The sequence below is a fragment of the Capra hircus genome, chromosome 8 (assembly GCF_001704415.2).
Source record: "Capra hircus breed San Clemente chromosome 8, ASM170441v1, whole genome shotgun sequence".
Lineage (NCBI taxonomy): Eukaryota > Metazoa > Chordata > Mammalia > Artiodactyla > Bovidae > Capra > Capra hircus.
The window spans coordinates 109,602,836-109,629,419 of NC_030815.1; the positions used below are offsets into that span (position 1 = coordinate 109,602,836).

The 26,584-nt window shown below is 52.7% G+C and overlaps 1 protein-coding gene across 8 annotated transcripts in view; it reads right to left on the bottom strand.

The window, feature by feature from the left end:
• The window catches only part of CDK5RAP2 (CDK5 regulatory subunit associated protein 2), a 180,943-nt gene that overhangs the window by 62,002 nt on the left and 92,357 nt on the right, over positions 1–26,584 (bottom strand). For 7 of the 8 annotated variants that reach the window (XM_018052692.1, XM_018052698.1, XM_018052694.1 and 4 more), the window contains 6 exons: positions 21,402–21,499; positions 15,578–15,708; positions 13,753–13,862; positions 11,302–11,430; positions 5,112–5,207; positions 3,099–3,286 (listed from right to left, as the gene is read on the bottom strand). In XM_018052692.1, coding sequence (XP_017908181.1) covers positions 3,099–3,286; positions 5,112–5,207; positions 11,302–11,430; positions 13,753–13,862; positions 15,578–15,708; positions 21,402–21,499 — 752 coding nt within the window. The remainder of the gene's footprint in view (positions 1–3,098; positions 3,287–5,111; positions 5,208–11,301; positions 11,431–13,752; positions 13,863–15,577; positions 15,709–21,401; positions 21,500–26,584) is intronic. The other variant, XM_018052695.1, reaches the window with a different exon arrangement.

Here is a 26,584-nt window from a genome sequence, read left to right on the forward strand (position 1 = left end):
CTAACACCCAGCTCTGGGGCAGAGTCAACTCAATTCACATTGAACAGTTACAGCACGCTGAAATAGGGCAACAACAAAAAGTATGGAAAACAGAATTAAAATGGGTGGTACATTTTTCACTTCTAATATGGAGTCGGCTAGACGACACCAACCATCTTAAAATTCAGTAAACTCAGACTTCAGATATATTTCTGGTATTTCAAGCATGTTAAAGTAAATTTTCCTTTCCTCTCCTTCCCTTAATATAGATTAAAAATAATGACAATTGCTACTGAGCTAGCCAGAGGAGGACCATTACTCACAACTAAACAACACACAATAAAATCCAGGAAAGAAAGACTTACAAATGGGTAGTAAAAGGTGGTGAAAGAGGCCATTATAATATAGTAAAGTGGGAGTGCTGTTAAATAAAACATTACAAGTGTTGCTCTGCTAGAAATCTGAACAGCAGATTCATTAAGCTGTCACCACAATCAGGACCTTTCTAATGGTTCCGTTCGAGGGTCTTGTCAGAGGCCCAAACACTGTTCATTTACCCTGAGCATCTCCGCCACGCAGAAGGCATGAGGGCAAAGGAGCTGACACTAAGTAATCACTTAGCGGCACGCCAGACCCTTAAGGACCTTCAGCGCCGTCAGTCCTCACAGTGGGGCCATGATGGATTACTAACCCATTTTACAGATGAAGATTCAAGATCTCCGAGCAAAAGTGGCAGCCACAGAGTGCAGAACACAGGCCTCTCTGACTCCACGCTCCTCCTCCTTCTCTAAACGTAGACCTTCTGCTTTGATGCTGAGCTTCTAGTTGCCAGTATATTCATTCAAATATTCATCAAGCCCCTCCCATCTGTCACGTAAAGCTGTGAAACGCACGGTGTAAAAGAATCATGGCGCTGGGAGCTCCCTGGCGGGCCGGTGGCTAAGAATCAGCTTGCCAATGCAAGGGACGCGGGTTCAATCCCCAGTCCAGGAACAAAGATGCCGCATGCCACGGGGCAACTGAGCCTGTGAGCCACAACCAGTGCGGCCCACACGCCCGCAAGCCCGGGCTCTGCCGCAAGAGAGACACCGCGGTGGGGAGCCTGCACAGCGCAGCAGGAGAGGGGCCCCCGCTCACCACCCCTGGAGAAAGCCCACGCGCAGCAGCAAAGACCCAGCGCAGCCGACAGCAGACTAGCTAAAAAAGAGAATCATGATGCTGACGCTTCTTTACAGAGACAGACAGTCACACAGACACTGATGACTAAATCAGACAACACACAGCAAGGAGAAGTACAAGGAAGAAGGGCCGGTAAGGCGGGGCGGAAGGCACCAGTCCCCAGACGGAGTGAGACGCAGGGATTCTCGTTAGACAGAGTGGGCGGGAGAGACCTCTCTGCGGAGCTGAGACACCGCCTCATCCTGGAAAAGAGCACTGCGGGAGGAGGAACCGCACTGCCAAGGCCCTGAGTGGGGGACAAGCCAGGATGACCAAGAACACAAAGACCCGTGTGAGCAAGGGCGAGTGCTGAGAAGACAGAGAGACAGGCCGGAGCCAGGCCAAGAGGCGCTAGGCTCACTCCAAAGGCGACAGGAACCCACCAGAGGCTTTAAGCATAGAAAAAAAAAAAATCTCACCCAAGTTTTTAAGAGAGTCAGTCCATAAAGCGCTTTCTTTAAAAATGAAGTCTAGATTTTCAAACATCAGGAGATTGGGAATACAAATTTTGGGGTTTTACTGATGGAATCTCTGAGCCCATGTGCTTTCATGACAACAAGGATTGGGGGCTGAAAAGCTCCGACCTGCCAGGAGGGAGCTCCCAGGCCCTGATTCCCTGCACCCCCACCACCTGTCATACTTTCCCCAGCTCATGTCACCCAAGTACATTCCTGGGTGGTCCTCAGAGAGAGCAAGGTGCATCTTTTAACTCTTGACACAGGAGCAGCTGATGCGGAGGAAACCCTCCGTTTCTCACTTACGGTCGCCTAACTCCCTGTGATAATATACCAGAGTAGGGTCCCCAAGCTCCAAAATCTACTGTCTGATGATCCGAGGTGGAGCTGATGTAACAACAATGGGAATAGAGTGCACAGTGAGTATAGCGCGCTTGAGTCATCCCAAGACCGTGCCCCTACCCCAATCCACGGAAAACCGTCTTCCACAAAACCGGTCCTTGATGCCAAAGATGTTGGGGACCGCTGCCCTAGAGGACTCACGCTAGGTAAATGTTCAGCAGATGTCAGGGGCTGGGGAGGTGGCCTCTCTGAGCTTACAGAACACTGCCATCTTTCCAACTGGAGAAGTGCCCACAAGGCTGAGCCCACCAAGGACACGAGCACCACCAGGCTCTTGGTCGTGCCAGAAGTGCCGGGCATGGCACCAGCTCCATCTGCCCATCTGTGCTGGAGGAGGACAAAGCTTTCACTGAACACCGGCACACGCCAGCCATTCTCCTTGAACAGCGTTTTCCCGCTCCTCAAGGCGACGCCAAGAAGTGGTCGGAGAAATGGAGGAAGTGAGAGAGGAAGGCACAGCTCCCTCTAGCTCCAAAGCCCAGAGCAGCTGCTACGGTGGAGTGAAAAGAATGGGCAAGAGGGGAAATTTGCTCCTAAAGGACTAATTTTGATAATACATGTGTACTGAAGACTTCTCCTTTTTTGTTTTCAGGAAAACACCCTGGAGTGTTTCCTTGCAGAGGAATGACTCCCAGCAGATACAACGAGAAGGGGATTGTGGTTCAAGCTCCACGTAAGACAGCAGAGCCGTAGCTACAGAGGAAGTGGTGAAGCTGCTGGAGAGACTGGGAGGGGTTTCGGGAGGGCCGAGCCCTTACGCGGACAAGCCGGGCAGCCCTTCCCGAGCTCCCAGGAACCACTCTGAAGGGTCTCGTCTCAGCTCTCTGTGCTGGGCGTGCATGTGGGTCTGCTGAGTGCAGTCCCCTTGCAGCCACGAGCATGCAGCCTAATTACTTAATTGCATGACTGGCAAGGTTCCTTCCGAGCCATTTCAGGCGCTCTCTCAGGTAAATTGCAGAGCACCACCATCTAAAGCCATTTAACACAATGAGCTTGTCCTCCCCTCTAACTGCAGACAGCGCACCGCCTGGGCCCCGTGTCTACCTGGATTCCAGGAACCGCACAGCCTTCTCGCCGAAGAGTGGGGCAAGCAGGCTCACGAGCTCGCCTTCCTCCAGACCCTGGTCTCCAGGGCCGCCGGATGTGTGCGCTCCACCGTAGTCTAAGATACTGGAATCTGCGTGCCTTAAATATCCATTTTTGCAGCCCCCTTTGGAACTATCCGCCACAGTCTGCAAATCAAAGTATCTGGTCAGATAATGGACACAGAGGAGGGGGCAAAGGGAGGGCAGAGAAAGGACGGAGACAGGTGGTGATGAGCGAGTACAAACACCCGCGAGAAAATGAAGGACGGGGGCGCAGGCCTGCGGGCCACACACGCTCACTCTGCTCACGGTGCAGAGATGTTTACCTCTCCACATCTCAGTTCCCTCACCTGTAAATGGGCACAGTGACGCCACCTGCCAAGGTAGCAACGAGAGCCAACCAGGATGGCGGGCCCGCCTCAGTTCGCGCCGCGGTGTCTCACCCGCTCTAGCTGTGTTCCCCTACCCCACGGCCTACTTTCTACATTTCCCTTCTAGGAAGCATCCGGAACATTGTTAATTGCCATCCACAATGCTGCAGACATTTATTATACACCTCTTGCAATATATCTTCCTCATTATATATCAGAAAGCCAGCCTCTTTACAGGCACATCCTAATTATCGTGACTTTGATTTGTCTCATCAGGACCATGGAGAGCTCCTAATTCCCATGGAGATGAGATGTTTACAGAACTGCCTTCTTGGGTCACTGAGGGTCCCAGAGGAGTGGTGCCGAGGAAACATCTAGTTAAAGCCTGTGCGGGGCATGTCTCGAGGTGCTGCATTTAGCATCCCTCCTCCCCATTTCCAGAGCTGTAAATTTCTTCCACCGGTCTATAAATAACTCCCCTTGGCTTTATTACTGCTCTAACACACACACCGGCCACCACACCCCTCTCTCCACACGTGTAAAGTGCTTCAGGCTTTTAAATAGAAGACAAGACCCACACAAATGAGCTGTTATTTATAGGGTCTTGTTTGCCATCGATCTAGTTATTAAATCCATCTAAATAAGCAAGCTCCAGAGAAGCTTGCTTCTCCAAGAAGGAGAAGTCTAGAATATAACAATAAAAAGAGCAGTTGCTGCCATTCACTGGGCAATTAGTACATACCTTCTATTTAAATATCACAACAGTTCTAACAAGGGAGTATTACTATCTTCATTGATGGGGAAACACAGGCTTAGGGGTTAAGCAAGGAGTAACCAAAGTCACAGAGGTAGTGACCAAGACTCCAGATCACATCTGACTCCAGAGCCCCGACTTTTCACTGCTTCGCTCTGCAAAACTCTCACAAGGATGATCTCGCCTTCGGGACTCCATGAACCCAACACTTGAAAGCCACAGACGTCAAATCTGCGGGCCTCCGAGCACCCACCACACACCAGTCTTCAGTTCTTTCAACCTTGGAAAACACTTACTCCAAGAGTTCAGTCTCCACGCACCTGGAGCAAAGCTCTCCACAACCCCGGGGCAGCCCTAATCCAGGTCTCAGATCAGGAGCTTGCAGACGGGCCCAGGGAAGGAAAGTCTGGCTCTATCGGTGGCTCCTTACACAGCAAGCAAATGATCTGGGGGTCCACAGTCGTCCCCGAGACAAGGGCACGGGTCCCGACTGTGTCACTGACCTACTCTGAGCCCCAGAGGAACCATCTCCTCTCCCAGGCCTCCGATTCCAATGCGTAAAATGAATGGGCTGGGTTAGAGTTCTAAAGAGCTGTGTAGGCCCCGAGTCCAAGACCGATTTTAATGCCCTAAGAGCCCCGCTTTTCATCTGCAACTACGTGTTTGCTCTCCTGTCTCCTGAGTGGCTCTGCCCCCTCACCTACAGCTTCTACAAAGGCAGAGAGCTCCCCTTTGCTCCCCACGGACACACGGCAGGCACCCCACACGGGTGGACGGAACAGTGACCCGTCGGACTCGTTCCGGGCGGGAGATGGGCTTGGGCACAGACAGGGGCAGGTGTTCCTACCTTGCGACTCTGCTCCAGACACTCGTCACTCAGCAGACCATCCTCGCCCTCCTCTCCAGCTCCGGTGAGGTCCGCGTCCTCCTTGCTAGCCAGAAGCTACATGGAGCACGGCATGGTGTGAAAACGCAACCCAAAAGTGTGTGCAGCATGAGTATGTGTGAAGAAGTCGGTGGTGTCTTTTTTTAACAGATGCAGAATGAATGAACAAACAAACAAACAAAACCAAAAACCGGAAAAAGAGGCAGAGACAGATGCCAAAGCCAAGAAATGAGAGTCAGCCAGAGTCAGAGCTGCTGGTGCTGGCGCACCACACACAGCTGCCTGGAATCAGGCAGGATTTAAGGACAGATCCCCTGAGAAATAGGGACAGCCGTCTCCCTCTGCCCCACACAGCCTTCCTGACCTGGAAGCTGAGTGTGCTCTCCCCATTTCCGCCGTCGCTGAATTCGCTTTCAGATTATAGAAAAGTAACCAGATTTTGGAAAAGAGCTGTTGATGGAACTGAAACCATCAGACAGCAAGACAGCAGTGTATGAAAGTTATGGCGGCCCCAGTGTCTGCAAACCTTCCCCTGTTGAGCACAGGGGCTGAACCTCTTTCTGGACAGTCAAGCATCTAACATGGACAGTCTCAGCCACACGGTCACTGGCTGACAAAAGAGTCCTCATGGCCAGTGAGTAGAGTATCAAGGCTGCCTGACAATAACTTTCTGCTTTTGAAAATGAAGGAGAGTCATTTAGAAAGGCGGCCTAAATCCCTAACGCGCTAAAGCAGTGTAAATCCCAAAGCTTCTGCAGTCTGTATTCTACAGAAGGGACAGCAGTTGTCAACGGGGCCAGATCCCAGCTCTCTGGAAGAGCAAAAACTCTAGTCATGAGACACTCATATCATCCAGAGAAAAAGTGAGAGGGGAGGTGGCCAACGCCATTTCAAAAACTATCCTAAAGCTCATCTCACCCATGGAGGAGTCAGCTTTGCCCCATGGCATTAAAACCACGAGCTGAGCCTCAGCCACCGGCTGCCGCGCTGTGCATATGACTCATCGAAGGTTCTGTCTCCATACTGTGATTTCAGGAATTCTTACATTGAGTCCCTCACCCCATAATTTTCCCAGCCCAACCCAAACCTTCCTGATCGTCCTTCTAAAGGAAACCCTTGTTTTGGAAGAAGAAAAATAAAGCAAAGTGACTTCGGAAAGTCTTTTATAGAAAACTTCCCAGGGTCAGAATCTTACATATGTGGCTCAGATGGTTAAGAATCTGCCTGCAAGGCAGGGGACCCGGGTTTGATCCCTGGGTCAGGAAGATCCCCTGGGGAAGGGAATGGCAACCCACTCTAGTGTTCTTGCCTGGAGAATCCCATGGACAGGAGCCTGGTGGGCTACAATCCATGGGGCTGCAGAGTCAGACACGACTGAGCGTAACAACATACTGGTTGTGATTTACATGAAAATTTATCAAAAAGATAAGGTGAAAGGATGATGGCCGGTGGAAAAGATTAATAATAGAATCTACGGGGTGAGTATATGGGTGTCCACTCTGAAGTTCTTTTCACTTTGCTAAGTTTGAGTTTTTTCGCAATAAAACGCTGGGGAGAAGCCTCTCTCATCTTAAACAAAAAAAAAAACAAGTAATGGCGTTTTCCTCTCTGGTCCACCAACAGCTCCGGTCACTGGTGTTGCCTGCCTCTCTCCAGGTTCCTGAAAGGACTCTTCACCCTCACCTTCTGCAATGTGGCTTTTGCTGCCAACACCCTCCAGAAACTCCTCAGGAAAGGTCCCCACACCTTCTTTGGCAGGAGCGCGAGCCCTCCTGGGAACAGGAAGGAGGCAGAGAGGCACTGCCCCCCAACCCTGAGGATCCGGAGAAGGGTTTTCCTGCAGGTCTGGCTGAGCAAAAAGTATTGTTAACCCGTGTCATTCCAAAATGACATCACAAAACCTTGCAAGCTATTCTTCATTTCCAGAACCACAACCACACCATTACTAACTACGCTGAAATAAAAACTTGCTTTCGTGTCCTTTTACCTCTGCTGACTTGGTTAAAATTAAAAGTCAGGTCTCAGTCTCCAGCACTGATCAAGAAATTAAATACCGTGACACACAGACAGGTCGCCCATGCCATATGCGACTGATCGGTTTTCAAAGGCAAGGGCCCAGAGAGGCCAGCGTGTTGCTGCAGGCGGGTGTCTCGGGCCCCACCGCCAGCAGGAGAGGAGCCCTACACGTCTCCAAGGGCCCCGCTCGCCCTGCATGTCCTCCCCCTCGCAGCTTCTCCATCCACCGCCACGCGGCCTCTGTTCCCCTCACTGCTCAACTGCTCAGGTCCCCAGCGACTTCCCAGCTGTGTTTTCTTCTTGTCTGCTCGAGTATCTGACACAAATCAACGGGCCCTCCCTAGACATCTCTCCTGAACAAATGCATGGCCTGGATCTGCCCCCACCTCTTGGGCTATTCCTTCTCGGGCCTCTGCAGACGCCTCTTGTCCTTCCGGAGAGAAGCTCTCTTGACCTGAGAAGAGGAGGTGGGACCGTCCCAGGCTCCCCAGGCACCACCCCCCAAGCTCTGCTTCCCTGCATCACGTTCACCGGGGTCAGGGACCGTGTCTGGCTCAGTTTTAACACCAGTGCCCAGTGCTCAGGAAACACTGCTAAAAGGACAATTTTTTTTTTCCCCAAAACGAAGAGCTGGAACCAAATAGTTTGGGGGGTTGCTTCTGATCTTGCTGCTCAAGTGTGTTCTTTGGAGCAATGGAAGCTCATGAGAAACGCAGACTCTTGGGCCCCGTGCCAGGCTCAATGGACCAGAATCCTCACGTTAACAAGGTCCCCAGGAAATTCACACACACGGGAAACGTTAGAAGCACTTGCCCTATGGTGTTGCTAAAACAACACTGAAGAGTCAGAAAAGGGTTGGAGTTCCAGCTCGGCACACTTTACTAAAAAAGTAACATCGAAATGGCTGTGTTTGGCATATTGACTGCCTACTACATGCCCGGCTCTGTGCCAAGGGCTTCACAAGTCGGCTACAACTCGGAACAACTTATGAAGGCAAATTGCTAGACGTGTCCTCCTTTCCATGAAACTCAATCTGCTTCTGACAAACCAAATTCCACTCTGTTGCTAATAACAGATGTTAACAAGCCTGTGCTTCTGAGCACCGCTTCTGTCCTCTGAAGTCACACCAGGTCTGTTTCTTATTCGAGATGACAGCCTTACATGTGTGAGTTCAATTAAATTATGCCCCCTAATCCATGCTTCCTCTCCATGCCAAAAGAAAAACAAACACCTTAGTTTTTTAACCATCCCTAAAAAAAATGACAACATTAAGTAAATAACGAGAGGAACCAGCGTTTCCTGAGCACTCGCACGCATGGTCTGTCCCCCAGAGGTGACGGTTGCGTGCCACACAGCCAAGGCTGGCCGTGCTCACCACCCCGACTGCGGTCCCTTCAAATCACTCCCGCATGTCCACTCTCAACCACGTCTCCTATAACACACAACCTACAGTCTGAAAGAAAATACACGGAAATCGCAGCAAGCCCATGAGAGACTTTTTTTCCTTCAATATGCTTTAAAACACAAGGATCTCTGCTCTTGGCTTTCTGTTAGTTTGGCTGGTTTTTCTGTGACCTGCCCACATGCAGGAGCAAGCACTGTGTGCCCCGCTCGGGGGGAGCCCAGCCCAGGGCCTGTGTCCTAAAGACACGCCTGGCAAACTGCATCAGGGGCCTCCCACTCTCTGTAGCCTTTGTCAAGTTAAAAGTCGTGTGAGTGGGGGTGTAATATGAAAATAAATTATATGTTTATTTTATATATATATATATATACACATATATACACACACACACGTATACATATCTGTATGTGTACTTTTGACCTAGTAATTACTCATCTGGGAACATAGTCTAAGGGGGGAAAAAAAGAAGTGTAAGCCCAGAAAATGATTTGTGTTCTAAGACATTCGTCAGGTAATTTAAGATAGTGAATCCCTGGAAACAACCTCCACGCCCGACAGTCGCGAGGCAGTGAGTTAAAGCCAGGGCACCCCCAAGATGGAGTAAGATGTGCTAACACAGCAGCCACTGGAGGACACGGGAGACAGGGCTGCACGAGCGAGCACGTGTACACGTAGCGCACACGAGGAGAGGGGGAGAGACTCTGGGACGCAAACTGACTGTGCGCACGGTGAAGTGCCAGGGCCAGGGGTCATTTCTGTATTTTCCAAATTTAGGCAATGCTGTGGGTTAATTAAATACTGGAGGAAAAAAAAGACTGAGTATACTTAAAAATACACACTATATTTGCTGTCTTTGTTTTTTTTCCTTTTCTGATTCGTAGGCTCCCAGAGAGCTGGAGCGGCGCCAGTCACTGCTTCACAAGCCCGCTGCCCCGACGAGGCTGTGGCCCACGTAGGCATTTCCCGTTTGTCTCTGCCATGTTGCTCATCAAAGGAGAGCCACATGCGGCCCCCAGGGAACAGCAGCCTCCCCTCGCCCCTCACAACCTCTCCTTCCTCTCCCAGCTCAGGATGCCTGTGGGAACGCCGCCCTTCCCGCACGGATCTTCCCATCGCATTCCAGGGGAAGACAGGGGCTGGGGCAGCAGAGGACACGGCTGTTCACAGGGAACATCAAATTGCCATGCAACCTGACAAACGGTTCAGGTCTGAATTGGCTGCTATTAAGACCTCAGAGTGGGAAGAGGAAAAACTCTCTGTCCTCCAGAGGACATGCTAAGTCGCTTCAGTCGTGTCTGACTCTGTGTTACCCCACAGACTGCAGCCCACCAGGCTCCTCCGCCCATAGGATTTTCCAGGCAAGAACACTGGAGTGGGTTGCCGACATGAGAGGACATTTAACAGATTTCTTTCAAAGAGCAAATGAACAAACACACTCTCGCCATCTGCGACTCAGATGAACACCGCCTTGGAGAAAACAAACCAAGAGACTTGTTTCTCCCTAAAAGGACTGCAGATATTCCTGCTTCTCAAAATTATCTGGAGCCCTGGAGACTACACTCTGTCTCTTTAAGGGAGCAGATGGCCAGAGCGCAGCATAGACACCTGTGAGAGCCTCCCACTTTGCAGGTAGGAGGAGACCGCGTCAGGCGGGCAGATCTTTCCCTGGAAACGGCGGGGCAACGAGCTCTCCCTTTAGGTGGCACACCAGGATGGGCTCAAGGCAAGGCTAACCAGGGAGAGTGCGGGGGACCCACGTGCATGGGGCCCTGGTGCATTTCATGGCAAGAACAGGCCCAGACTTCTGAAACTAGCCCAACAATGGCCTGCAGCAAGGCACCCCCAGGGGAGCGTCAGGGCCAGGCAGGGACTCAGGAAACAAGCTCCTCCTGAGCCACAGCAGGACCCACCTCCCCCCACTGTGTGGTCAGGCCAAGTACTGAGGAAAGCACACACGATGCGTCACAAGGACGAGGACAGAGTCAGAGTCAACGGGCGAAGAGGGCCCCCTCTGCTGTCCCCGGGGCGGGCTGCCAGAACAGGCCCGCACCCTCAGTGGGCACGCATGCCCAGGAACCACACGCTCTGCAGCGCAGACGCCAGGACTTAACCCTCCCTGGCCCGTTCACTCTCAAATGCCGCCAGGCAAGAACTTCCAGAGGCAGGAAGCTGGACATGTGGGCCCAGGGGACACCGACCGCTATTCCTTATCGGGTCCTCTGTGGGGGCAGCGCGCAGGGGGTCCTGGGTAAGTGTGGGAAGAAAGAACACGCATCCGGCCAGAGCCACAGAAGCAGCGTGGCAGTGAGAAGGCGCGTTTAGGGGGTTAACTCGGGAAGGAAACAAAGGAGTGATTACTCATTTGTTTTTCCAAGGTAATGGGCTCATTGAGGCTCCAGCTGCACTACCAAAGTGACCGGGTGACGGGACAACTCTCCAACCCCTGAGACCTTACCAGTCCCCCAGACGTGCCCAGATGCCTGTGACCTGCAGCCCAGATCCCAGGACCAGGCCTAGAGTGCAGGCATCACAGAACATCAAGTGCGTCCTCCCAGAAATGACCCAACCTTGCGGAACCCTGCGGGCAGACGTGCTGACTGAAGAAGGCCTCCAAAGCCCGTCCACAGCAAAGGGAATTTCCAGAGACCCCCCAGAACAGACGCAGCCCTGATATGTGTGCGGGGCTGTTGCTCTTTGTGATGGGCTCACGATGGTGAGAACGCTCCTTCTTACCTCTGTTTGATCTACTGACTCAGGCTTGTTGTCTCCTGGGAAACCCACGCAGGAAAGATCAAAAACGGTTTTCTTCAGGTGCTGGTTGTCCGCATACAGCTCCTTCACCAGCTGGATAAGGTCGCCGACCTGGGAGATCAGAGCAGGAGAGGCCCGGCTACCCACAGGCACACTTCTGCCTCTTGGGGCCACGGTTACTGAGCAGACCTCCCAGCATCACAGTCACAGAGAGCCAGGCGGCCTGACTCCAGGCTTCAGGCTCCCCCCACGTACAGTGAGAAAAACACCAGCATCTCTGTTCTAGCCCCAGAGATCCTGGGCAAGCTGCCTGGTCTAAGCCTCCATCTCCGCATCTGTAGAATGGGCTACCACGCGAAGCACCCCATCCATGACAGGGTACAGGACCTCTCTCTTGCACTTGAGAGATTCTGGAGGAAAATCCCCAAGACTGACACTTCTGAGGCTGTGTCAGAGGCTTATTCTAGAGCCTCCACCTTCCTCTCTCTATGCCTATCTAGCGCTGTCCAGAACAGCAGCAGTCTTCAGTTCCAAAGCAATTCATGGCAAGTGAAACACTCCCACGAGCTTTAGTCAGTCATCCCTCACAAAAGCCCCACGGAGGTGCACAGGCCGGTATGACTGTCCCCATTTGACAAGGAAAAGCCCGAGATATAACGCAGCTCTCTGCCCAAGGTCCCAGAACCGGGGTTCCGGGAGAACTCAGTGACGTACAACACTGGCCAGGGTGCCAGGTCAACTGGGCAAGGGCAGCTGCCGCACAAAGCAGAGCCAGGCCTGGACTCCCAGGCCAAGGCCCCTCCTTTAAGGCACAGGCCTCACAAGGTCAGGTACATAAGCAGCTGATCAGACACCGCCTGTATTTCCTGCAAGCTTCAAATCCCAGTGGTCAGTGACTTTCCAAACCCTTCTTCAAGGGGCAATCACTCACCCCTGAAATAAGCGGGAAACCCCACGTCACCACACAGAGCAGGCATCCCCTGCACCCAAACGCAGCACCAATCAGACCCAACCCTGAGCAGGCGTCCCCTGCACCCAAACACAGCACCAATCAGACCCAACCCTGAGCAGGCGTCCCCTGCACCCAAACACACCACCAATCAGACCCAACCCTGAGCAGGCGTCCCCTGCACCCAAACACACCACCAATCAGACCCAACCCTGAGCAGGCGTCCCCTGCACCCAAACACAGCACCAATCAGACCCAACCCTGAGCAGGCGTCCCCTGCACCCCAACGCAGCGCCAATCAGACCCAACCCTGAAGGAGGTTACAGAGGGAAGAGCAAGACAGGCTGATCCTGCCAACATCCACAGAGTGCCAGCCAAGGGAACCAGCTCCCGCCCGTGACACAGCCGTAGTGGGGACCAACCGTGGCCACGACCGTCTCTAGCTTCTTCATCCTCAGAACACGAACAGATGCCTCAGTGCGTCTTGCTGCATTCCCCTGAACTTGCCTAAACTCCTGCACGTCTCCCTTTTATCTTTTCTGTGCCTTATATCTGCTGTTTTTCCCTCTCCCTCTCTGCTGAGAAAGTTTTCTAGTTAAACTCCTCCTCATTGCCCAAAACCCACCTCAGGTCTCATCTCTGTTGAGACGCTTCCTCTGATCCGGGAAGGGCCTCCCCCCTCCCGCCCCCACCAGACAGACAACCGCTCTCCGCCTGCTGCCCTGCACCTCTCGTCTCTGCCTGTCACAGCCCCCTGGGCACGCACTCGGCAGTGGCACGGCTCAGACACACGTCCGTCTGCTCTGCCAGGATGCGACTTATTCCAAGACAGAATCTGACCCTGGCACACACAGGTGATCATTTCATAACAAACCACAGTGTCCTCTGAGTTCACGCTTCCTCTTCTTATCGATGGCTCTTAGAGCCTTGAAATACTCAACCATCCTAACCACACCAATGATCAACACATGGAAAGACCTTTCCAAGTTTTAGAAAAGATTTATTGCCCAAACCTGAACCTTTATTCTTTCAAAAACCATCTATTAACTCTCACTATATGTGCCAGGAGGGCACTGGGAAATCAGAAATAAATAAGATGCACTCACTTTAAGGTGTCCACGGCCTACGGGGCATACAGAAGAACAATCAGATAACTATAGATCAATACAGCAAGGACATCAGTGAAATCAAGTACAAGACGAGAGGAGGTTGACCAGAGGGAAAGAGGGCTAATTCCAGGGGGGATAGGGTGCTTCCTGGAGGGGAAGGGGCCGGGGCGGGGGTCCTCAAGCCTGAGAAAGAGTGCATCAGACATGGCGGGGGGGGGGGGGCTCTCCAGGGAATGCACACGGAGAGAACGGAGACGGGCAGGGAGAGAGGCAACAGGGGCAGGCAGCAGGGCTTTCAGAGCCTCACACCTCTGATCAGGAACCCAAGAGACAACAAATAACCAACAAAGCACTGAACGTTAATAAAGCCAATACCTTTTTCTTAAGCTCTTCTTGAGAAAAATGTTCCACTTGAAGCCGATTGTGTTCTTCAAGGCAAATACTCAGGTAAGATGTTTGATCACTATAAAATGAAAATGTTTCTTCTGCACCAAAAAAAAAAAAAAAAAGGAAAGAAAGAAAGAGAGAGAGGAGATAAACAGAACATCAGAAGAAGATCCTTCCCAGGCCCACCCCAGCACGGCCCACCTAAGGCACTCTGAGTTGGGTGAGGGGGCGGGAGGGGCGTGAGCACTCGGTAGGGAGTTCAGTGCCCCACCTCTGGGGCAGGAGCCCTCTTCCTGGGTCTCTACAGGCTGCTATCTCAATGTCCAGGCTCATCGTGGGCCGTAGGCTTTCCCTGGGGCCGATTCTGAATTATAACTGGCGTATTGAGTGTTGTGTCTGCAGACCATTCTGAGTGGCACAAGTAAATGGTGATTTTTCGGTTTAAATAAGGGAGTGATTCTGTTTAGAAAAATCAGATGTGACCCTCAAGCATAGAACTCTAGGGAAATAGAAAGTGCTTGATGTGTTTTTTCCCGGCTCCAGAGTCCAGCGTAGCAGCAAGTCCACACTGAGAGGAGAAACTGCCTGTGAGATCTGTGATGGGGAGTCTTGGGTCACCCGTGGAAGGCTCTGCTTTCTCTGAGCCAAGCTCACATTCTCACAGGGAGCGCGGGGGCAGAGAGGGGCCCGGCTATGGACTGAGGGGAGCAGATCTCGCTTAGCACACGTCGGGAAGAGCTGATACGCTCCGAATGCTGTATCTTTACTTCAAAGTAAGATGCTGTTATCTGGACTTCAAAGGAAGATGTCCTGGCTCAACTCTGGGTGTCTTCACCTGTGATGTGATGTCAGCGCCTACTCTACCCAATGGGCTGACAGTCAGGATCAGGGGTGAGACGTTAAGAGCCTGCCACTGTGCCTTGTACACAGCAGGTGCCCAAGACATGTTGACATGTCAGTCACCACTGCGATGACTGACTTTAAGCATACACGCCAGCACCCGGCTAGAGACACGGAAAGGATGAAGATACCAACCCAGAGTCTAGCCAGGTTCTAGCCAGCACATGCAGGCCTCGTTGCTTCAGTTGTGCCTGACTGTTTGCGACCCTATGGACGGTAGCCCACCAGGCCCCTTTGCCCATGGGATTCTCCAAGAATACTGGAGTGGGTTGTCATTCCCTTCTCCAGGAGGTCTTCCCAAGCCAGGGATCAAACCCGGGTCTCCGGCGCTGCAGGTACGCTCTTCATCATCCGAGCCACCAGGGAAGCCTGGTTCTGGCCAGAGAGGGGGCCAAATGCTGCTGTCCTGAGCACAGCAGGGCGATTCGAAAAGCAGGCATCATGGGACGCTCCCTAATCACGGCCCCTTATGGTCACGACAGTTCGAAAAATACTCCAGCAGGAAGCAGCAGTTTCACCCCCGTGCGTCTACGCAGTGGGTGCCTGGGGAAGCCGGGCCCAGATGTTTGGGGCAATGAGGGCTGCTGATCCGGCAAAGGAGATGACGAGGCCCCAAGGTTATCTGGAGCTAGAAGTCAAATGATGCAGAATACAGCGGCGGCAGCGAGCAAGCAGTCCCGCAGCTGGCCCTCTGGGAACTAACACAACATGCTGGGCCCCAGTCACCACCGGCCAAAGCCACCTGAGTCCAGACCAGAAGGGCAGCAGTAACACTGTCCCTGCAAAAAAGGCTCCCCAGACGAAAGCCCCAAGGCGCTCCGTCTCCTGCCGAAGCCTGAGGACTCCTGCCAAGCTCAGCCACGGCCCTCCCGGTGCACACGCCGCGGGGAACCGCGTGCAAGAGAGCAAGTACCTTCCCGGCGCCGGGTCTCGCTGATCTGCTGCTCCAGGACCGTCCGCAGGTGCTGGTACGAGAGCACGTCCCACTCCAGCCGCTTCCGCAGGGCGAAGACGTTGCTCAACTCAGCCTGCAGGGCGCTGATGCTGGAAAAACAGGACACCAGAATCTATAAAAGGTCTGCTCGTGCTGAAAGATGCAAAACCCCGCCAGCCTGCCTTTGATTTTTATGTCATCTGTGAGGTGTTTGTCTTCTTTTTCTTTTTCTGGCTATAAAAGTAAATACAGGTTCAGAGAACACTTAAAATATAAAAGTGAAAAAAATGTTTTTAAATATAAAAGTACGAAAAAAGCAAAAATTACTACAACCCCAACATCAAAGAACACATGGCAGACTGTATCCCCTCTAATCTTTCTCCCTGAGTATCGTTACAAGGTTGAAACAATACTGGACATATAAAGCTACACTGTGCATGGTTCATTTAAATGCCTCCCTCCGTTTTCAGAAATAATTTACAAGCATCACTTTTAATGACTAAACAATATTAAATTGGGTAAACGACCCAGCGTTTACTTTAAATCTTCCCCTATCAGTGAACATTTGGGTCCTTTCCCAAGTTTCTGCTCCAGAGGTAGCTAGGTAGAAATCATTTAACTCCTCGGAATGTTTCTGTTTGGAATACTGTCTTGCACAGGCTTGGGTATGGAAGGAAGGCTCTAGAACGTCTGCTGTGTCACCCAAAAAGAGGTGGTGCTGGAGGTTAAGGGCGAAGGGCAAGAGGGATAAGAAAAAGAAAAGGGGAAGAGTGAGAGCTGATAACCGGAGGGAGTGAAGGATCGATCTAAAGCTTAACAAAGGACTAAAGTGGTGGGTTGGCCATTCACAGATGAAGAGTCAAATGGACTTTTGTTTGAGGGGTGGGACGATGTAACAATACGGTACTCACCTGCGCAGAGGGCTTACATGAAACCAGCAACCCAGAGCTCAGGGGAGGCCCTGAGAAAGCCCACCTCCCAGAACCTACACTGACTGGGGGGAGGACCGTCCCCCCCGAGTTCTCTCCAGTGATGGGAACACCCTGTATCTGCACTGATGTGCACGGTACACCCACCAGTGGGTTGTGCCTACTGAGCATCTGAAGGGTGGCTACACACCGAGGCACCGAATGCCTAGTGTGTTAACTCAAACGTGCAGTCACACGGCTAGTGGCTGCCAGACTGCGCAGCGTGTTTCCAGGCGCGGCCCTGCGGGGGAGCGTGCGGCTGGGGTCTGAACCTGCCCCACGGCTCCTGCGGGGACACGGGCTCCAGCAGACACCTGAGTAACATATGTACTGTTTCCCTCAAAGTCTCTGTGCCGAGAGGCTTGCTTCTCTCCCAGGTCAGCTTCTGAAGACAGATTCCTCTCGGCAAGACTGGGTCAAAGCAAACGAACATGCTTTGCGACTACCGAAACGCCTTACCGAGTCAGAAAGCTTGTTTTAAATACCAAGAAATACGTCCCTCTCTCTTGCACGTGACCTTTTGTTCCCCGAGAAGGTCCATCAACACTTAGAAAATGTAGGAAAGAATTTATCAATGTGTGGAATTTTTTTTTTTTTTTTTTTTTTAGGGAGCGGGCCCATCAGCTTTCATCAGGTTGTTCTAGAGGGGTCCGCAGCCCCAAATGGTAAGGAGACGCTCTAAGATACGAGTGCCACAGACTCAAGTCCCCCTTCTCCTCCAGCGACTCCCTCCAGCTCCGTCCATCGAACTGCACAAAGAAATCAACATCTATTGGAAGGAAAATAAACCATCATGCCTAATCTTCTATGCTCGCTGCTTTGAAGATGGTTCATTGTGAGGCAGCCTCCTTGCCAGGGAAGGGGCCCACCCAGCAACTTGTACCTAGTTCCATTTCAAGACAATCATAATGATCAATTTGTAAGGCTGATGGAAAACCTCACAGAGGTGTCACAGCACGGCACTCGCTCGGATGCGGTCGTGCTGCAGACACATTTAACCAGGGGAAAAAAAAAGAAAGACTGCTTCAGCAAAGCTTCTGCGACGAGAGCTGGGAAGAGCCGACTGCTTCACTCCTTTCTCTGCTCTCTGACAGGGTGAAGAGCACACAGCTGCTCCTGTGTCTGTCATTCCTGCTTCCCCAACTCCAGGGTCCCTGCAAGGCGTGAGGAGTCGGTGGAACAAAAGGAGGTTCACGCAGAGAGGCAGGACAGCCCTGCGCCTTCATCCTCCCCTTCATCCTTCCGGGGAGGAGCCAGGAGGAACCGGGGACGCCTGCCCCCAGGGCGCCAGCACTCACCGGCTCCAGGACCGTGGCGGTCAGCTCACCCGCCTGACCTCCCCTGTAAAGCGGGCACAGTGCCCTTCAGGTGTTTCGAGGAGTCAGTGAGATGCCATAAGGGAAAGAGCTCAGCACAGTGCCCGACACACACAAAGATGCTCGATAAACATCACTTCCTTTCCTCCACGTAAGTTAGTGACTCCCAAACAGCAGGTACTTACAAGTCCAACCTTCTGCGACTCGTGAGTCACAGCCACGATTTTCATCTGGAGAGGATTTAAACCCTCCAGGGCACCTGTGGCCGTATTTGGAGACAGCGCTGGTTGTCACAATCGGGGCGGGGAGGGTGTCATTGCCATGCGGTGGCAAAAGCCAGAGCTGTCGCTAAACATTCTACGATGTACAAGGCAGCCTCTCAAGGCAAGAAGTTGATGTTAGTCACTAAGTTGTATCCAATCCTTTGTGACCCCGTGGACTATAGCCCAGCAGGCTCCTCTGTCCACGGGATTTCCCAGGCAAGAATACTGGAGTGGGCTGCCATTTCCTCCTCCGGGGGACCTCCCAACCCAGGGATCGAACCCGCGTCTCCTGCATTGCAGGTGGCTTCTTCCACCACTGAGTCACCTGGGAAGCCCTTGACAAAAATTTATCTAGCCCCAAATCCCAACAGTGCTGAGAATGAGAAAATCTGAGTCACAGGCAAATACAAACTGCCCCCCGTCCTCAAGATGAGAGCTGTGCAATAAGGGCCTCGGCTCAAGAGCCAGGGAGATCTGAGCTCTGAGAACCTTAAGTGCAGGGGCTTGGAAATACCCTTAACATCTCCGGGAGCAGACATCCATTTCTGTGACATGGGTCTGAAGTGTCACTGTGAGGAATGAATCAGAAAGCTGTCCGTGGCCAGCTGCTCTCTCCCCACCCCGCTCTTACCAACTTCAGTTACAAGTACATCACCCATCTCATCGCCCACCTTTCACTGCCAGTTTGCGGGGGTGAGCAGCCCTGAGGGCGGCTGAGCCCTGAGCCCACAGCTCTGCCCTCTGGCTACAGCACAGTCTGAGGGCTCAAAGCCCCCTGCAAGCTGAGTGTGTGCACAACAGGACTCTGAGGCACACGGGCGCTTCTCACATCACTGTTAGTCTTAACAAGCGTTACATCTATCGAGTGTTTCCTCCGTGCCGGGAATCAGGACTTCACATTATCAGCATCATGTTTTAAACAACCCTCTATGGTAGGCAGGGAGGTAGGAAAACAGGTAGGTCTGTAGGCAAGGCAATCTCAACGCACAAATATTGATAGTTATCTTGAGGCTCAGGGTGAAAAGTGACTTATCCAGGAGCTGAGAGTTGCTGAATGCATTTCGACTCTGAAGATGAACAGGAAACCTTTTAAGCATCCCTGTTAGACGCGGTCCTGGCCCGCCCGGGTGCCACGCACGTTTTGATTCATTAAGGAAGAGCCTGCAGAACTCAGAGCCGCCACCTGTGATGCTGAGGAGGGTGACGGCAGTCGTTTCTACCCACAGAGCCTCTGGGCACCCAGAGTCAGGGCGGGCACCACGATTAAGCCTGCTTCACCCACTCCCCACCTGAGGCCCCCAGACTACTCGACCCCACCCCAGGTGAAAATGACCAGCAGCAGAGGCTTCTTAAAGAAGCTCCCTTTCAGAGTGAGGCTGACTCCAGAATTTCATCAGCATGTTTTCATTTTCCTTAAAACTCACTTCAGATTAAAAATCCTGGACATTATCTCAATGTAGAAGAGTTGGGGGCAGGAGAAAGTGAAGTCGCTCAGTGGTGTCCAACTCTTTGCAACCCCATGGACTGTAGCCTACCAGGCTCCTCCCTCCACAGGATTCTCCAGGCAAGACTACTGAAGTGGGTTGCCATTTCCTTCTCCAGGGGATCTTCCCGACCCAGGGATCAAACCCGGGTCTCCTGCATTCCAGGCAGACACTTTAACCTCTGAGCCACCAGGGAAGCCTAGGGGGCAGGAGAGGGGGGTACTTTAAAGAGGGATTTCATCCACTGAGTATCTCCCGAGGGCCTACTGCGTGCCAGCCCCTGTGATAAGCACTGGGATACATGGACAGCAGAGAGGGCGCTGGCCCACAGGCGCTGATGGCCAGAAGAGGCAGCCAGCCATCGCAGACCGGTGATGGAGGGACAGGAGGGCCGTCGTGAGGGCAGAAACGCAGAGGGGCGCCTGTCCTGGGGGCTCATGAGGGCCTCCCGACAAGGGGGGTCCTCGAATGCTCGAGGATGAGTGGGGGGCAGAGCAGGGTGCAGAAGCCCACTGAAGGCAGAGGCAGGGAACCCAGCCCCAGGGACAGCGAGGACTCTACATATGACGGCTCAGCTGGTGCAGGATCCACCTGCACTGCAGGAGACGCTGGTTCGATTCCTGGGTTGGGAAGATCTGCTGGAGAAGGCATAGGCTGCCCACTCCAGTATTCTTGGGCTTCCCTTGTGGCAAAAGACAAGGAGCGGTGAAGGGTGAGTTTCCTCAACCTTTTATGATGGAAAACTTTAGACACAAACAGATGAAGACAAGCTGACGTCATGAGCCCCCACCCACCCGCAGCCTGCCCTGACAGCCGGGGGCCGAGGCCAATCGTCCTCTGTTGGCGTGCCCGCCTGCCCCATCCGCTTCTGTGCAGCCGTGAAACGAAGCCCAGACGTTGATACCCTTCCACCTGTCACCATCCCACCATGCAGAGAGGTGACCTCTGCACAGAAGAAATCACTGAGGCCAGCCAGGGCTGGGCCCAGAGGGACCCAGGGGTGTCAGCTGCCTGGACCCGACCAGGGTGGGAGCCAGGCCACCAGCCGACCGTCAGCGTTCTCGCCATGCCTCTGGCACCACCCCGCCACGGCAGTCCTGTGAGGACACAGGCCACGCCAGGACAGGCACGCCGCCGTCACTCATCACCCGCGAGACTTCAGACAAGTCATCTCACCTCCCCAAGTCTCGATGGTCTTATTATGGAAAACAGGGCCAGTAATGTCATTTACCTCTCAGAGCGGCAGTGGGGGTCACGAGAGGTAACACACATGGAAGCACTTTCTGTATCCATAATAAGGTCTGGTAAAAACCCGAGTAATTAGTATTAATGATATGTTTATCCTATGTGCGTGCTAAGTTGTTTCAGTTGTGTCCGACTCTGTGCAAGCCTATGAACTGTAGCCCACCAGGCTCCTCTATCCATGGGATTCTCCAGGCAGGAATACTGGAGTGGGTTGCCATCTCCTTCTCCAGGGGATCCTCCCCACCCAGGGATTGAACCCGGGTCTCGCGCATCTTCTGCAATGCCAGGTGAGCTCTCTACCCCTAGCACCACCTGGGAAGCCCTTTTATCCTATATTTGTTGCCAAAAAAATCATACCGCTCTTGCTAGGAAACAGGAATACCTGATTTTAAAAAGGCAATCCCTGTCCAAGTATCTTAAGCTTCCTAAGCAAAGTGGGAAGTCTTTGCTGCCTCAGAAACTAGCAGCATTTATTCAAAATACGTGCGTGTGCTGTCTGTGTGTCACGGCCGAACAGAAACCCTTACCTGTCTGAGTCCTGCAGAGATTTTACCAGGTGTGCGTAGATGTCCCGTTCTTTCTTCACGACCTGAATCAGCTCTTCATAGCTTAACTGTTGCTTTTCCTGAAAATGACACAGGGCATCTGACATTAAGAGAAGAATTCTGAAAGAGCGCATCCTTACACTATGCAAACATATGTGGACACTTCTGGTGTGTAAATCCAAACAAAGGTGATCCCCCTGTGCCAGGCTCTGGATCAGGCCGCAGTCGGAGAGCGCCACCTGCAGGCGGAGTGGGGAACGACCGCCCACGGCAGAGGCGGCGGCGCGCAGGGCTCGTCCACAGTGGGAAGGGGCATCTTGCTGCCTGGCTGCCCTCGGTGAGACCGCACCCCCGCAGAGCTGCAGGCCGTCGTTCTCACAACACTACGAAGGCTGCCTTTCCACGTGTGTTCTTACTCCCAAGAAAAGAAATTCCTCAAACAAAACCTGACAATATTAGGGAGAGGGACTTACAGGGAAATAGAAGCGGTCGGGGGGGGGCATGCTTCCACAGCGCTGTGAGCTGACTGGTGACAAAGTGATCCAGCGTGGACCTCTGCCACTTGCTAGCTATGTGACCTCAGCTAACAGCTTTGCAAACCTCTGAGATTCAGGCTCCTCGTTTACGAAGCGGTATGTAATTTTATGAATTCCAGAAATGTGAAGCTTTTTTTACAGTTCAGCTCTTGGCTCTGGCACTTACCAGTTCTGGGGCCTCAAGAAGCTACTTACTAGAGCCACTTGAAAACTGGTGGGAAAGAGTCACCACTTTACAGAGTTATAACCAGATAAAAGTTCAATTGTGTGCTGGAGGAACCAAGGATCCCAGGGGAAGAGGCCAATTCAAGTACTGATGCAAGAAAAGTCAAAACCAATCCATGTCCACAGCATCCTGCCACATCAGAACACAAGGAAGTGCTTAAATAATGGAGCACTGTCAAAAGGATACAGGAGCCAGTTTGCAAAGGCCAAGCCTGGGACAATTTGAGCATCAAAATAACGACCGTAACAGACACAACCCCCTGAGTAAAACCGAAGTTCACGTCCACAGGGCCATGGGTAAATTAGCAGATGGGAAGAAGAGCAGGCTTTTCTTTACAGAAAAACGACCAATGGATGGAGAAGGAATGATGCAGTTAGAAGAACCGCCGTTTGCTAACCATCACGGTACTAAACAGCTCCGCCTCCATAAAAGGGGGCTAAAGCTGATGGGCAAGAGTTTGAAGATCGGAGAATTCACCTGACTCAGAATACCTCCCCTCAAATACTAATCACAAAGGAAAAGAGAGCAACTGCATAGTCAAGAGACCAGGCACACCTCATCCTCACAGGTACCAAGTCAGCAGGGCCGGGAATGGGACAAGTCTAAGCCACGTGCCGTCGGAGAGGACACGCTGAGAACTCAGCCTCGCTCCCGGGACACCCTGCCAGAGAGGCCTCGGCTGAATCTGTCACCAGGAAGCGTCGCGCAGACCCACCTGAAGGATGCGCCACCAGAGGCCTGGCCTGGACACTTTGGAAGTCTCAGGGCCATGAGCGTCAAAAAGACGGAAGACTAAAGACTGTGAGATGCAGCGCGTGACCCTGAACTGGCCCCTGCGGTGAGGAAGGGCGCTAGCGGGCCAGCGGGTGAGACGCGCACGAGCCCGAGGGGCGGCAGCGGCGCAGGTCCCCGCCGGCCCCTGGCGTGGCGGCCGCGTGGCGTCACACGGGGCTGCGTCCCCTCGTACGGGAGCGCACACTCGAGTACTTTATTCTCATAATTTGCTTATAAATCTGAAATTAGTTCAAAATAAGAAGAAAAAGTAAAAATAAAGAAGGAAAGTTAATGTGTGCACAACCCCTGGCACAGACGAGGTGCCCGAATGCCAGGGAGACACCTGGTCTGTGCAGAGAGGCGCTGCAAACGGTCCTCATGTTTCACGTGGCCTGAGCCTGGCTCCTAAAGCTCAGGTAACGTCCTGAGACGGCGCTTCCGACCCCGATGGACACTCAAACACGAGGCAGGGGGAAGAGTTCCATCTTTATCTCCACTAACCTCTACCTGAGGTTTAGCGTTTTCTTCACTGAGGAGCTGAAGGACAGTGCTGCTGCCACGAACCCCAGCAGGACAGCACCAGTGCTTTCCCGAGATCTGGTCAGCAGAAGAAACACAGGCACCTGGTATACACTGCGGGCATCTCAAAACATTTATTCCCATCACTACTTCAAAACTACCACAGTCACTGCTCGCCACTCGAAAGCGGCACCGGTTTTTTATGTTTACAGCCAACTTCTCATATTTTGATAATCAAATTTCAAAATAACTGGTTTCCTTTATAAACCTGTGCACGTATTTCCTGCATATGAGTACTTTTCCAGGGAAGAAGGCCTTGGCTCCAGCAGATTACCAAAGGGATGCAGAGGGCAAAAAGGTTAGGAGCCCATGACCTGGGAGAACGCTGCTATGCTTCCAGACCTGAACCAAAAAAAATACCACCAAGGTCAAGGCAACCCTGCCAATGAAAGGTTTCAAATGCTAACCCACTTGTTGGGTCATGAGAAGTCAGCCACCCACACCGCTAGAAAGGTCAGGCCCTTTTGTAACTCATGTCACAGATCAGTGGCTCAAGGTGTGCCCAGCTGCCTCCGTACACAGTCCTCAGCACCAGCTGCCTCCGTATACATCGTGCGCGCAGACAGAGGGCCCTGGGGAGCGCCTGCGAGGAACTCGCCAGGGTATCCAGACGAAGAGGCCGTCAGCCATGGTGCTAAGCGCTCTCTAGCATTTTCCCATGTAATCCTCACAAGCCAGTGGGCTCAAGGCCTTACCACTCTCCCCGTTTTGGTGATGAGGGAACCGAGGCACAGAGTCACAGTGGGGAGGCAGAGTGTGGACCCAGGCGGCCAGGATCCAGGGCCTGAGCCCTTCAATCTACCCATGAATGACCCACGATGGATGCAAAGCCCTGGGAGCTTGGGGAATATGACACAGTCACTGTCAGCCACATTACAGGTTAGCCAACACCGACGAGGAAAATTAGAAAGCCTACTGCGCCTTGAGCGTCTACCATGAGAGGCAGGGATGGTTAAGAGCGTGTGACCGTCCTTATTAGCTGTGTGAACTTGAACAAGTCACTCAGCTTCTCTGCACTTCCATATCCTCACCTATAAACAGAGGTAATAATTCTACACACTTCACAGGGCTGTGAAAGAGGTGAGCTGGGCTAATCTGCACGAGACTCTCGCGCTGACGCCCAGCACGGAGTAAACACGTGGTGAGCGTCAGCCGTAGTCACCACTGCCACACCCCAGGCCTGGCCCGTCACACAGGGCATCTCCAATGGCGACAACCAGCCCAGCAGGCGCATCAGCCTTCCCCCCACGCAGATGAATAAACTGATTCTCCGAGAGGACAGGTCGCGGTTTTGAGTCCACTCAGCAATTAAGCGGCAGTCAGAATGTGTGCTTAGGTACATAATAAACCGAGAAGGACTAGGAAGAAAGATGAGTAAATATGGACCTTGGGTGGGTGGATGGTATAGACTCCAGCTGTAGGACAGACGCACCCAGGGAAAGAACCCCGACCCTGGGGGCCTGACCTGGATTGCTCTGAGCCGGGGTGGAAGCCCCAGAAGACCGCCCGCTGCGGTGCGGGGCCTGGGGCCCACCCGGGCCCCTTCCCCTCCTTCCGGCAGCCGCTGCTCGCCTCGGCCCCCACCCTCTACCTGCCAGCTGGCCACACCTACGCTCCCTTTCCTGGCCTTCCGTCTCCACGGAGCCAGGAAACCCCTCCACCTGGGCTCCCCAGGGGGAACAGCCCCTCCTCCTTGGAGACCACGCTCCAGCAGGCAGCCCCCTCCAGGAACACCCTTCTCACACCTTTAACCCTCCTCCAGCCCCGAGGCGTCCAATTCACCTTCACCCACAGCCCGTGGACCAACTGCGTGTTCACAGGCCTGCGGACCCCTCAGGGGAAGGGGTCATCCTGAGCCAGGCACACTGCTTGGCACAGGTCAAATGCTGCCACAGATGCTGAAATGCTGAGTACAAAGGTACAAGGCGAACACAGGGACCAATATGAGTCTGAAGAGGAGAGACCCCTGTGGATACTCTGCATAATGGAAGCCAGAGTGAGGCAGTGTCTTCCTAGAAGCAAATCGCTCAACCATGTTAAACAAATGAACTCTTTGGAGCCGTCTGGGTCCCATTTCATCCATCACCTATTCCCCGGCGTTGAATCATGCCCTATTAGAGTGAAGTCATCTGGCTCCCTGGGCAGAGCTGAACACCACTGGATCTCCTTGGCACAGAAGCAGAGGGCCAGGTGGCCCAAGGGGGATCACAAGGAGCCCTGGCTCCCCACCCTCCACCCTGCCCCTCCACACCAGGCACAGCCCTGGAGTCCATGCCCTTTGGTACCTGTGAGTCTCCAGGACGTTCCCAATACACACTCCCTTTCATTGCAGTTTTGCTCAAACTCTTCAGCCTTGGATCCTACAGCCTGCCGTCAAAAGTAGTTTAACTGATGCCCATATGTTATTTCTAATCATCTCAGGAGGTAGCGTGTAACTCCCCATTTTACAGATTAGGAAGGTGAGTTCAGAGAGGAGGTGACTTGCCCAAGGTCACAGAGTTAACAAGCAGCAGAACTGACAGGCCGACACCAAAGCCGAGGCACTGTCTGCTCTACCAGTTTCCTCAGTGACTTGAAGGAAACACATGGAATGCCCAGACCTCAGTCTGGAGAGGCGCAGACACATGAAAAGTAAGCTTAATCTCTCGCTCCTTGGTAATCAGGGCAATTCAGTAGCCTGGTAGATAGAGGCTGGTCGATTTCAGGAGCTATGTCACAGCTCTGCAACAAAGACATTTGTTTTACTACTCGGGAAATTGAGCAGTGATGTCCCAACCATGTCAACAGCCAACCTATAAATCTCTGGCTGCGGCAAGTTAAACATGGTCAGTGTGTTTTACTCTCTGTCCCTCAATTCCCTGACCATCCAGCATTAATTCTCAGGATCACACATGATTAGAAGGAAAACAGACTGCCCAGAGTCAGTGGAGACGTCATGACAGTCTCAAGTTCTTCACAGAAATGGGTAGAGAATAAACTCTAAAATCAACACAAAACAGCCAAGGGCAGAGCAAGAAAAAAAAAAATCCACGTTTTCTACAAAGGAAGAA